The sequence below is a fragment of the Anomalospiza imberbis genome, chromosome 3 (genome assembly GCF_031753505.1).
Source record: "Anomalospiza imberbis isolate Cuckoo-Finch-1a 21T00152 chromosome 3, ASM3175350v1, whole genome shotgun sequence".
Lineage (NCBI taxonomy): Eukaryota > Metazoa > Chordata > Aves > Passeriformes > Viduidae > Anomalospiza > Anomalospiza imberbis.
In genome coordinates, this window is record NC_089683.1 from 65,026,756 (window position 1) to 65,040,909 (window position 14,154).

A 14,154-nucleotide genomic window follows, 5' to 3' on the forward strand; every position below is an offset into this window, starting at 1 on the left:
AGGAAAAAGCCATGAATGTGGAGGCCTTCATAAATATAAAATACCATTAATAGTTCCTATATCAGATTGTAAATAAAGCAATAAAATATCCTGGTAAATAGACACTCTTGGGTTTTCAGTGTCTTTACACATTGCAGCGTTCCTGCTGATGATGCTCTGGATATAGGATACATGTTCACCCTTAGCTAGCTGTGCTACAGTGAAATATCCTGAAGTAGATCAGTCTGCTCTGCAGCAAATTATATAACTTTAGAGGTGTTAAAGATTTCAGCTAATTTAGGAATACCTGCATGTAGTTATCACTCCTACAGATCAGACCAAAGGTTCCTCCAAGTTCAATAACATCAAATTTAGATGCCATTCTTGAAAAGGTACATCTTAACTGTTTTAATTTCCTCATGGGTTAAATGTGCTATTACTTATGGTCGAATTTGTGTTCAGTGAAGTCTGTAATTCTGTGATACCAGTGGTAGCAATAGAAATGCCAGTTGACAAAGGTTTTGAGTAGCTGTAAAAGCATTACATCTTTCAAATTGTGTCTGGCATGCCAATGCAGAGTATACAGTGTAAAATTTAAGTAGTTTCACTGTATTTGTAGAAACCATGTTTTTCTGTTACACGTGCCAGATTTCAGCCCAATTTTAGGTTTTTCTCTAATTTACCCTTCTATTTTTAGGGGCAGATGATTCTAGGAAGATGAGCTTAGCAATTTAAATAATATTTCTAACAAAATGTTTATTTAAATTTCATTCTGCAGTTCTTGGCTGAAGACTATACCTTAACGGATGTTCTCTGCTATGTTACACGAGATGATCTGAAATGTTTGAGACTGAGGTAATCCTACACAGTTAAATGAACTGTGCTTTGTAAGAAGAAAAATTAACTGTTACTAAATCTCTGTTTATTGCATCATGTACAATTCATTTAAAATAACTAATACTTTCCAGTATGTCTTTGTATGCTGATACATTTCTGCCAAACAGCTGATATTGTTTAAACCTTAAATTAAGCTTTTTCTATTGAAGGCAAAATTTTAAGGTAAAACATTTACCTTCCAACTGGAGACACTGGATATCCCATTAGAACCTTGCTTTTATTTTAAAAAGTAGAGCTAGAAGAACTTTCAGTAGTTTATTATCATCATCAAATTTCAGAAACGTTACTCATGGACTGTAAGTAACACTACATTTCACCTAATCATGCCAGGTGTATAGGTCACCAGCTTGCATCATGTTGGAAGTCAAATGTGGGTTATGCAAGTCCTTTGGACCAGAAGTCTGAATTCCAGACAGCAGGCATCTGCCAAGTGGAAAGATTGCCCTGTCTTGTAATCAGAAAAGGACTCTGTTCTCTGTTTGAGTAATGCATGTTGGATTTCACCTTTGATCAGCCTTCCCACTGAATATCATTGATCAAAACCAGAGCAAGAAAATCAGAAAGCACCTCAGCTGGAAGGCTTTCAGACTAGAGAGGTTCTTTGTACCTGAGTGTCTTTATGATTTTTCTTTACAGAGGAGGAATGCTGTGCACACTCTGGAAGGCGATCACTGACTTTCGAGAGAAACACGCCTGACACTGATATTTTTTTCTTTGCTTCTCTGCAGAGATGAAAAGGTTTCCTTTCAGCCAGAGCAGGTGTGCTGTCAGAAGGACTGTTGCACTTTAATCCAGTATTTGTTTACCAATGTTAAAAACACTGCAGCTTCCTGACTGCTTTTACTCCTATAATCCATAAAGAATCTGTAAACAACCTGCAACATTATTTTACTTTAAATGTTTTTACATGCAAGTTTTTCAAAAATTTTTAGAAAACATATACACAAAAGTTATAAACTTATGAAATATTGTAATTAAAGTAAGCAGACGTTAATTTCATGACAAACTGATGTAAGATTTCACATAACAGTACATCACTGGAACAAAACCAAAATGTGACAACAACTTTTCAATTTCTTTGTAATATATCTCAATATTATCTGTAGTAGAGCTTCATAATTTCAATCATAATTAGATATTTTTCTTTTAGTGTGCAAGACCTAAAGGTAATTGCTTTTACCTACTGCCCTATATAGCTTAATATTGTTTATTTTTGGTAATTTAAGTTCTATGGTGCATTTGTTTTAGAGTTGTTTATGTACTACTGAACTGTACCAGTTGTATACACCTGAACCATGGTAATGTTAGCTTGTTCTAAAGCTATCTCTGACATACACAATTGAAAATAAAAATAACCTAAGACTTACTTTTTCCTATATTTTTGGACTTCTAAAATAATAACAATGGTGTAGAACTGGAAAATATTTGAATAAAAAAAAAGAAAAAAATTCAAACTGAGTATCAAGGGAACCTTTCTGAATGCATCTTAAACTTACTGCAATTTGAGTATGATAACCATAGCACTGAATATTTTCTTGGTTTTTCTATTCAGCCTAATTCCTGTACTAACAAGCCAAAACTAAACAAAATTCTTCTCTGGGTGCTGTACTTGACTTGAGAAATGGAAAGTCCTGCCTCCATGCACTGAATAGTCATTGTGGCCTGTTGTTTCTTTTTCTACTTTTGTTTATGCAGTCTTTTTTTTTTTTTTTCTCACATGTAATGAAAAAGGATTGTGGGAGTTTCCTATCCATCCACTGTCATTGTCGCTCCACCATTCTAGCAATAGATATCTACAGATTCTTCTGGGGCAGCTGCAAAAAATTCCATTGAGGGTAAGACTTGCCGGGACAAGAAGCTACTTCTTTTTTTATAAGCCTTGGTAACCAGTAAAAGGCTTATTTTTTCAGGTCTAGCAGATATTTTCAAAGGAAACTAATGTTTTTTAAAAACATAAACACATTGTCCTAATGTGTATACAGTAATTTTTGCTGGCTACAATGCAACAATTATGTATTAAAAAATAAGATTAAGAACAGTTGATTAAATCATTTTAGTCAGATTTTTTTTGTACTCTGAAGATGGTTCTATTGATTTTTAGGCACAGATGTATTCAACACATTCCAAAAACTTCACTGCATTTCATGAGAAACACAGCTACTGTTTATTAATTTGTACTGCTATTACAGCAGAAAACAATACATTTTCAAGGTCATTTTAAACACTAGAAAGACCAGTGATGGAAGCTAACTTGTAAAATCCAAAACTTAAAAAAGACTTTACCCATTGAGAAATAACCCTAAGACAATGAACTTCTCTGATTTGATTTTTATGTGAAGCATGATCCTGTATTGGTACAGGTTTGAAAACCTCTGGTTTCATGCAGTATAACTGGAAAGTAATTGCACTGCTCTGTTTACTTGGAAAGCATGCAGCCTGTTCTCTATGACTCAGGCGGCTCAGAAATGCCAACTGTGTAAGAGAGAAAGGAGTGTGATGGAGGTTTCCATTGAACGTCTCCATGAGACCTAGCCTGGCACCAGCTGGGAATTAACTCCTAGAGTTCTTTGCTGGCTTCTGCAGCATTGCTCAGCAATCAGTTCTGTATTCTCCATGGTAAGACTTTGTTGGATCTGATCCATGCCCAGGCCAGGCCATGTACACTTATGCTCCTCTAGCAATTCTGGTCTGGATGTGGTTCCCTGAGCAGCACAGCTTATCCATACAAGTACTAGATCTGTGCACAAAAGCTTATATAAGATCCCTACATCGGGCTATTTAATATAGATTGTACCAGATGTTGCTTTTTACATCCTCAGACAAAACATAACACTTTGCGATGATGTGCATCAGACAGGTCAGCCTGGGATTCTTCAGCCTGGCTCCCAGAATATACTCATGGGTGGATGGACCACAAGTGAGGGCTTTGAGATTACATTAGTGCAGGACTTCGCTGAGGGCAACATTTTGACCAGAGGGTATACCACTGGGTTTGAACCTGGATAACTTCTTAGTACTTGATCAGTGCTGTTCTAATCCAGGGCTCAAGATGACTGAAAGACACCTTTATACCTCCCTTAAGAGAGCACAGGAGTGAAAACTCGACCAAGGCAGTGCTGATTTTGCTGTCTTTTGCACCTTTGGCATAGAGCCCAGCCTATTCCATTACAGACACTCCTGCCCACAACCCACAGGGCGTGTTTATCCCCCAAGCCCCAGTCTCCTTGTTTTAGAGCACAAATGGGTCTTGATGCAACAGCAAAATATTAATCTCTCCTTCCCCTAGAAGACCTTGTGCTCTGAACTTAGTTTCTGAAAGGGCGGTGCTCTGTGTGGTGACTGAAGTTTGCTTGGTCCAAGTGCACCAGACTAAGGGAGCTGCCCCTCCCCACCTGCTTCCACAGCTGCATCCTATGAGTTCCCCAATTCACCCACCCTCTTTCACCTGTAGTTCTGATGATTGGTGCTACCTACAAGCAGATGCAAAAATAAATGATGTTTTGATGCAGATTAGAACACCTTAAAGAGAAACACTCTTATGAGTCTGAAAAGCAGCATAAAGCAAGTTAAGGCAAACTCATAGGAACGGTAACAGAAGCATGACCTTTACAGAAGTGACTGATACATCACCAGCTCTTCAGAGCCATTTTTTTGGAAGCAAGGCGCTGCACGCAGCTTTAAAAGCGGCTGTTGGAGAGCACGTGCCGCAGGAACGAGTCTACAGCAGTGCAGCTCTTTCCCACACGATGCGGCGAATCGCCTGGGCTTGCGAGGCGGCCGCCACTCCTCCCACCTACTGTCGAGATGGCGAGCATCCCCAAACCTGTTTTTTCTCCCGGCGCCGGTACGGAACGAGCTGTGCCAATGCGGCGGGAGCTGCTCTGAAGAAAAAAACTAATTACACCTGTGTGAACAGCGGCACTTCGGCAGCCCGGGCCGCCGCAGGGGCCGGGAGTGCGGGCAGCCGCCCCCGCACCACCGCCGCCGCATAAACGCCTCCAGCCCGTCAGAGGCGGCTGCTCCCGGGCCGCGGGCGCCGGTCCCGCCCTCACCTGCTCCCGGGCAGAGCCGCGGGCGGGGGCGGGGGACGTGGCGCTCACCTGCCCCGGGCCGCGGAGCCGCGGGGCGGAGCAGCCGCGCTCGGCGAGCAGGAGGAGACATGGCGGAGGCCGCGGGCAGGAGCGGCGGGCGCCGGCGGCCCGCAGGTGAGCAGCGGCTGCCGCCGAGCTGGTCGGGGCGGAGGGAGGGCGGCGCGGATCGGCCCGCGTCGGGTGCGGGGAGCCCTGCGCTCCCGGGGCTGCGGGCGCCGCGCGGAGCGGGAGCGCGGCGGGGCCCGGCGGCGGCCTCGCCCGCAACAGGTGCGGGGGAGCTCCGCGGCCGCCCGGCCGTGCGGGGACTTCGCTGCCTTCTCCGGGCACCGCCGCGGCCCGGCCGGGGACAGCCGGGGGTCGGCCCTCGGCTGGTGGGGGCGGCGTGCCCGAACCGTGCCCGCCGTAGTAGCGCGACCTCTCCCGACCCCGCGCAGGGGCATCGGTGGGGCCGCGCCGTCGCTGCCGGGTCGCCGCTGGTGGTTCTGAAGCCTCCGCTCCAAGGGCTCGGAGCGCTGCGGGGCGTCCGCACGGCGGCGGGGCTAACGCGAGGTGCGGAGCCGCCCCGCGAGGAAGGGGTCTGGAGGGGGCGGCCGCCGGGCTGCGGGCTTTGACCGGGGCTTGAGGTAGCGCCGAGCTCTGGCAATAAGAGCGGGTGGATACCCGCAAGACGCTGCTAACGGGGACGGGGTGAGCGCCGGCGAGGGCGGAGGGACGGCTCGGCAGGGTCAAGGTACCTGGTGGCAGCGCCTGTCGAGCGAGGCCCGCTGCGGGGCCCCGGGGTTGGGCTGAGCCTCGGACGCGTGCGAGCGACGGGCTGTTGCAAGCCCTTCTTTCCTACAGGGAAAGCGGGGAGATGTCCTTGCGTCTCCTCTAAGGAGGGATGCACTGCGAGACCGTTTTAACTCGCTTTTATTTTGGCCCTAAGGGCGACGAGGGTGCAGGGAGGAGATTTTTGGCTTACGCAAGCGGATCGACCGCTGTATCGCTGTTGTAGGAGCGGATGCTGTTTGCTATTGCTGCTTGTTGGACTGTGAAGTATGGGTCTAACTTTTAGTCCTCTCCTTTTTTTCTTTTTTACTGTCCTCCCCAGTCCCATTCCACTCACCCTTTGCTAGTCCTTCTCTAACGTAAGTCCAAGTTTATCTCTAAATCAAAGAGTGAGTTTTCATATCAAAACAGCATATGAATAGGCCATATGGCTGTTGGCTGATGGATTGTGTTTTCTCAGGGTATTATTTTTAATACATACTTTATGTAATGCAGACATGCAGTCACAAGCAATGACTGTGGGCAGACCCATCCAAGTGCTGTCTTCATTAGACGTAGAAGTATAGAATATAGCTCAGAAATCCTTACAAGTCTCTCCCAGGTATCTCTCTAAAGTTCAGCTTCAGAAAGGATGAGCGTCTGCATTCCTATGTGTTTCAGAGTTTGCAACTACATTGACTTCACTTTTCATGGGAAGAACTGTTTTTTTGAAGCCATTTCTAAAAAACTCTTTTCCAGTTCTCTACCTTGCAATGCTGATGTGATTTTTCTTTTTTAAACTGGCTTATCGGTCTTTTTATAATTACTTACCAAAACTAGAAATGAGCCAACCAGTGACATGTATTTTGTATATGTTCTGTTTTAAATGGACTTATGTGCCTAGATTTATTCTGAGTTTGCTTTATAGTTTCATTTCAAGCTATGTGTTGAACTTTTACTCGTTGGGACATCTGTAGACCAAAGGATCTACTTGCATAAGTTCTTGAGTATTTTAAATTTAAATTACTTTGTGCTGTCAAAGTTCATTTGAAACTTCTTTGTGAGTGAAATGTCAGAGTTAAACTTCTGTGAAGCTTAACTGTGAGGCTTTTCTGTGAAGTTTGTTGTCTGCTTGAGATTCTTTAAGGTCTCTTAGTTATCACAGGGGTTCACAAACAGGAACAACCTCAAAGCAAATCAGGGATCTGCTCCGTGGCTCTTTGGTCCATCCATGAGCGAGCAGATGGCTTTGGCTGCAGTCTGCTCCGCAAGCAGAGCACCTGTGTCTGGATCCAGCTCTTCAGGAAGGTCAACATCCCATCTGTGTTTGGTGAAATTAGCTACTGGTCAAACTGTTACCTTTATTGAAAAAACAAAGCTCTGTGGTGCTCGGCTGGTTTGTTTCTTTCCTTGCCTCCTGTGGCTACACACATGGACTCTCAGGGCTGGTCCTGGGGAAAACTTCAACATCACCACAAGGGTGTTGCAGGGAGATATTACAAGTGGCTCCCTTTATTGGCAGATGGTCTGCTGCACTTAACTAGCTTTCTTTGGGTAAATGGCTTAATTATCAGGGTGAAGGTTTTTTTTTTATTATTCTGCCATTCATAAATTTCTAGATGGCAAAGTGAGTAGAGTGCTCAGGGGATATACTAAGTTACACCAGTTAGAATTTTTCAGTCATAGCTACTCGAGCATCTAATAGTACTAACAAGCTCTTCAGTGATGCCTGAGATGAGAGGGGCCCTCTTGTGGGGAATACCACATGGAGAAGCTTCTGAGACACCTAATTTCATGGCTGCCCATCCATAAACATAGGCATGTCTCTGCCTGTGAACGTTCCCCCTCTGTCCTCTGGGCTGCCTTGGCCAGCTCTGTGCACAGGTAACAATTTGCTTAAGCTCTGGGATACCAGAGAGTGAACTATGTGTTTTTAGTATTGCAAAGAAGCTTTAATGCCATGTTTTTGTGTACTGTTGTAGTTAGTTCTTTCTTCTAAGTAAGCTTAGTATTACTCTGTACTTTTTGCAGCAAAACACATCTGCCCTTTAAATCATGTCAGTGCCAGGTGACTTGTGAAAGCTGAAAACTTGAGGTGCTCACTTTTTCACTGCTGATGGGACTTTATACCTGTTGCTTGCTTATCCTGGTATTTTCTCCATCTGAGAATAAATCAAATTTCATCTTACTGTGTTTATTTTTCCTAACAAATAGGTAAATTATTAGTGAAAACACAAAAGTGCAGAAAGCATACAGTGGCTGGGAGTTGAAGGTGTGCTCTTTCCCAGTGGTTCCAACGTGTTTTACTGGGGAGAATTTACACAACGGTGTTGTGAGACATGGGTTTTGTCTCTCTGGCCAGCTCAGGCGATTCGTGTCCTTTCCAAGGGGAGCTACAGGGTACAGGGAGCCGCTGGTCACTGTGGCCAGAGGAGGGGATGGACTATGCCCGTGCCCATCCACCGGCACCGGGGGATATCGCGTTGCTCCAGCACAGGCTGCGGTACTCCCCGAGGGTCACCTCTGCCCTGGCTCCTTGCGCTCACCCATACTGTAAACAGGGACTGTGGGAGTGCCAGGAGTGGGGAAATGGGGACTGCCACAAGGGTGTGTGCTCAAAAACGCTGCAAGTGTTGATGCTTGTGTGTGGTGGGCGTGCTCCAATTTTCATCCGTGATTATCTAAACAGCACAGGGTGAATCCTTTGTGTCTTTTAATATATAAATCATATATCTGCAATTCTTCTGTTGCCACGCCTCTGATGAAAACCTATTCAAACTATGAAATTGTGTATCAGAGCCTATGATTATATCTTTGGTCCCACATTAACGATTTCTGAGCCAGTACTGAATATACAGAGAATCAGATTTATCAGTGCCTTGTAGAATGAAAATGATACAACTAAATTAAATTTAGGTTAAAATCCTCATAGAAGGTATCCCTCAACTTTAGAAAGATGTTCAAGTACTGTGGGTATCTCTAATTGGTCAAGTAATGTCTGTGCAAGGACACAGACATTGTCCTTGGAAAAGTTGTCCTGTGGAAAAGTTTGAACGAGCCTTTTTATGTGCTTATTGTGTAATGGGAGTCAGGCTGTCTTTCTCCACCCACCTACAGCTAGCACTACTAGTGTAAAAAAGAAAAGAGATGTCTGTGTGAAACAAACCACAAGAAACACAAACTCAACAACAAAAATCCAGCCCTGTCCAAAAAAATCCACCCGCCCAAAAATAATTCAAAACCATAGTAACTCTACACACACAGCCACACAAAAGCCCCAAAGCCAAACACTGTTACTAAAAAAACATACATGAGTTTATGAAGAATCAGGCCTGCTAAGTGATGGTCAAACAGCTGGCTTATGCAGTACTTCCAGTACAGAAAGAGAAGTTTTACTAATTTAGTTAAAGTAATATGCATTGCTGTTTTCCTTGGGCTTAATTTGAAAGGAGATGTACTTGTGTATGTGCTCTTTCAAACTGCAAAATGTTGTAAATTTACAGTACTCAGAGTTGTCTAATATTTTATTTGCATGATTTATTATTATCCCAGATAAACAACTTTAATACTTTAGAGCTGAAAATTGTTTGTGGTGTTAAAGGTAATTAAATGATCAGAGAAATAATTGCCTCAATTATGCAAATACTGTATCATCTTGCAACAACATACTTTCTTTTCCACTTGAAAAAAAGCATGTGTAAGTCTACATCCACAATACAAGCCACAGTGTGCTGCTGCTGTTGTGCTAACTCTCTTTGTGTATCTGTCGTTCCTTCAGGGAGGGGATCCCCTCTATGCGACTTCAATTAGAGAGATACAGTGGCCTGCCAGGAACTATGGTGGAAAAGGCTATCCGTGTATAATATTCTTTTTTACCTTACACATGCATGAGAAACGGTGTATTTGTGAAACTGGTCCAGGTTTAATTCGGCAGCTCTCCCTTACTGTTGGTTCTGAAGTCATGCCGTATTTGCTTTCATGAAAACAAGTAGGCTTTAGGGTCAAAACTTGAAAATATGTATTCTAGGAGATCTGTCAGAGTTAAGGGAAATAACCGTAAGTTGTCTGCTAAGATGACATGCAGGACTAGGCTGCCTTGCTGTTCAAATAAAGAGCTAGAAACCCTGACTTTTGTTAACAGTGAGATTCTTCAGAGAGGTGATGGAATGATTTGTGCTCCAGAAGGAGAGTCACTGTGAGACTAGTGAGGGGAGAAATAAAGTACTGATGTCTCCAAATATTCCTTGTTCTTTATCTGAAATTCTGTTCTCCCTTATCCAAAAGTCCAGACATCTTGGTCATCCTCTAAGAAACATGTTGGGAACTAAGATGTCAGGAAAGCACTGATAATTAACACAGTTCACAGGATTCCAGCCATCAGATACTAATGCCGGTAATACAACAATGGAAAAAAATTTTAATTTGGTCTTGGCATAGTTCTTTTCTTTCATGTCCGTGTTTCTGTGAAAAAGCTTGGAGCCTTGTCTTTGAAGTATTCATTTCTACTGAAAACTTAGTATGTACATAAGTGTTCTCAATTTTGAGTGCTATACAAATGCTTGGTTCTCTTGACATGTATTAAACCCAGGTATTTTAAAATATAAGCTTTTTTTTTTTTTACAGACAGAAGCAGTGACAACATTGCCCTGGCTATTAGTTGTAGGGCAATTAGAATTCATAACTTCTGTCTTCTACTAAATTCCTGTTTGCTACTGTCCTGTGAACTCCGAATTCCTTGCTGCCTTTCCTTATTTAACTGACCATTGCTTGAAGTTACATGGAATGTTCTACTATAGGGTCTGATCCAACATAATCCTGTTATATATAAATAGAGCGTTGACTAAGAGTGATCAAATATGTTCTTGATTCATCATGGTGTGCCTTGTGCAATGTTTATAATTAGTCATGTTATGCAAATCAATTTAATTAGAATATGTGACAGACTTGTTAATGTAAGTCTTGTATTTGATTGTTTTACTGGTGTACGTGTGTGGAAAGTGTTTGTGAATTATGAGACTCCCAAGTTCTTGATGAGCTCCTCATGTTCATGTGCCTTTTTGTGCTGATGAATGAGTTTGACTGAAACAGGGCAGGCCTTCCAGCCTTCTCCTATTTTTTTTTCTATGCATGGAAATGCACACAGGTTTAGGTTTCTTTGGCAGAAGGAGAAACAGTTAACACTTACCTTCTGTCTAGTCACTTCTGAGGGGTTCTTAACTGCTCTTGGTCCAGTGTGTGGCACTGTGCATGTCAGGGGGACAGCAAACTAGGAAGAAGGTTTTCCTTTTTATGCTCTAGCATTTTATATTCTTACTGATTAATTCAAGGGGCATTTTTTTTTTCCTTCCAAGAAGGCAAAAAGAATAAATCAATTAATATATCAGATGTTTATATACTGAAGTTGTTTAAAAACAATTCAGTTACTGCTGTAAAAATAATTGGCTGGTCCTTTATTATCTTGTATATAAAAGTGGGGCCTTAGAGATATCTTTGATGAGAAACTTAGAAACCTCTATAAAGGTTATTTTGTGTCATTTTTGGAAAACGAGGTAGAAGGAGAAAACAGAGAGCAGCAGTGGAAAAAATTAGGTGTTTGAGAGAGTGGTTGACTTAATGGAAGAAAGTGTTTTTTTCTGATACAGTGGCTATTTTGGCTATTTCCAAGTTAACTGTAAAAAAAAAAAAAAAAAAAAAAACACGCAAATTGAGGTGTGGGGATGAATCCTGCCTGTTTTTTTAAGGCTAGTTTGTTTTCTCCTAGATTTAAATGACATAGAAAAGGAGGTTTCCAGTCCTTTAATGCTGGATAAATAGTTGTTTTCTCATACAAGTAGGGAAAAAATAAGAGCCCTACTTTCTCCATCTTTGAGGCCTGACTTCCTGATTGAAAACCTAGTGAAGTAGAAAGTAAAGACAGACACATGACTCCTGAAGAAAACTAGGAATAGATTGAGTTTGGAGTTTAGTTTGTGTATGTGTACTCCAACATACTCCTGTGAGAGATAGGGAGTTGGAGTTAATGATCTTTATGGATCCCTTTAAATTTGAGATATTGTATAGCACTGCCTATCTTTAAATGAGTTCTTAGAAAAATCTTTTGATACAGATATTAATATTCAAAATATGAAAACTATACAAAATATGATTTGTGTGTTTTGATGATTAGGTACATTGAAATTTTTTTGTTTTAATGTTTTTGCAGAACAGGATGGGAGATTTTAACTGAATTTTCCTGACTTTTTTTTTCCCAAGAAAGAAACATTCGGAACCTAGTTCCCAATGGAACCCTATTGTTTCATGCAGGGAAAACATGAATATCAAAGCAAAATTCTATATCCTTTCTTGTCATAAAAATACAAGATATATACCTACCTTGCCCTGAGCCTCTCAGTTGTAAGAAAATCAGAAATAACAATGAAATAGAGGCAATCTGTAAAGGAATGTATGCTAAAATATTATATTTACTTGATTTGTTTCTTGATACAGAATACATGCAAGTTGAGGGGAAGCATTCACAAGGTAGTGGCTGTGGAATGTAAAGTTATGTGCCATTCATTATACTCTAAATCACAGTAATGATGGACAGTTTGGATAGTTTACAGGGAAATAAATAATCCTGTTAATGAAAGAAGATGGCAAATCTAGAGTTCAGCCATGGTGACTGGCTTCAACTTCCTTTTCATTTCATAGGTAAAGATATCAAGTCTTTATACCTGATGGTAAAGCAGAAACATCTCTCAGTGTGTTGTCATAAATATTTACATTTCCCATATAATGATATAAGTGTCCTAATAGTCCTTGTTCAAGCTGCTGTTTAAGACTGCTGCATATCAGATGATGTTTTGTGCAGGTAATTATACCTATAGAATCCAGTGGGTGTGTTTAAGTGTCATGGTTTGTCTGATAATCAGTTTGCAGGTGATGTAAAAAGGAAAACCCATGAATGACCCAGTGCCCTCAAGACAGAGTTGCCCTCACTCCATCTCTTGAGAGAATCTTACTCCATCAGTAAGACAGCTCAGCTGTGATTGTTTTCATATACAGGATGACTAATGGTTAGAGGGGGGAGAAAAATCAATAATAGGGGTTATGTAAGAAAATAGTTTTTGTCTTTTTTTAAGTGTTTAACATTAGCCTTGTTCCTAAAATTATCCACCCCTTTGTTCCCTCAGGGAAATGTTGCTTTCATCCCAGTTTTCATATAGAAGCTCCTATGTAGATGAGACAAGGCTGAAATAAGCAAAGCTTTCCTGCTAGGAATACCTCAGGAACTTCTTTTTCTTTCTTAAACTAGTGGATTGAGGAAGAGGGGGTTGTCAGTACAGTCTCTTATGCAGTGCTGGTACCTTTAGTGTATGTTTAATAGTATTTTTAGGAATGTTTTTCAGAAAAAAAAAAAATTGCCCAAGTGCCTAAATGTATGAGGATTATTTATTATAATAGGTGCCTTTTATATGTAATAGGTTGCATTTTATTAGGCATTTGGAAACATGTTGTGAACTGGCAAAGTTTTTAACCATGGGGATTTTGAAATAAAATCTTGCTGTGTAAGCTGAATGTGCTGTTGATACTTTTCTTCTGTCACCTCTGCATTAGTAAGTCAGCAGGAAGAAAAGTGTGCCAACGCCTCAGTTGCCTATGTGTCATTGCCCAAATCCATCTGCACCAGCCCCTGAAACATCAAACTTGGTTATTACCACATTTTGTATGGAAGGCAAGTCACTCTTGTTGGGTGTGGGGGATCCTGCAAGGACCAAGGAAGTAATTCTCGGTCCTGTAGCTGTTCTGCATGACTCCTTCAGTAACAGGGAAATAGACATGCTGAAACAGTAAACATACCTGTAAGCTGGGAAGCTGCTCCAGTTAGGTGTATTTTTGTGTGTTATATACTTCTTACATGTTTTGAAATGCCTATTTAAGGAGTTTCTAATCAAAGGTGATGAAACATAATTTTTAAAGGGTAGAAATCCTTACTTAATGACTTAAAGCAGTGAAATGGGGTGGAACAATATTTAATGAACCTGCCATATAAATATTGTTTTCTATTACTTTTGTTCTGTTTGCAAGTCTTGGCAAGTATGAAAAACTGTGATGGTACTAACTACTGTCCACCTTCTGTAATGATGTGTATTCTGTTATGTAGTGTTTGTGGGAGGCGTTAGGTAGATGGGATTTGAGGAATGAAGCTGTTTCTCTTTATGGAATGAAGTAGTAGTGCCTGTATAAATGCCAGAAGGCAAATTGCTGAGCCAAAGAGCAGCTTGTGTTAGAGCTTTTTTCCTTACTCTTTTGTCCACACCCTGTAGTACAAAGCATCTCTAACTGCAGGTAAATGTCATCGTGTACAGCTTCCGTGTACGCCCAGAGTCCAAGGTGTAGCCAAGAGGCAGGATATAGTCAGGAGGAAATACATACTAGAGGTGGGCTCTGGGCTTGATCC

The 14,154-nt window shown here is 41.6% G+C and overlaps 1 protein-coding gene across 1 annotated transcript in view; it reads left to right on the top strand.

Moving 5' to 3' along the window:
* MAP3K5 (mitogen-activated protein kinase kinase kinase 5) overlaps nt 1-2,242 on the top strand; it is a 98,112-nt gene extending 95,870 nt beyond the window's left edge. The window contains exons 29-30 of the mRNA XM_068184822.1: nt 758-834; nt 1,513-2,242. Coding sequence (XP_068040923.1) covers nt 758-834; nt 1,513-1,573 — 138 coding nt within the window. The 3' untranslated portion in view covers nt 1,574-2,242. The remainder of the gene's footprint in view (nt 1-757; nt 835-1,512) is intronic.
* Nucleotides 2,243-14,154: the final 11,912 nt, after the last annotated feature.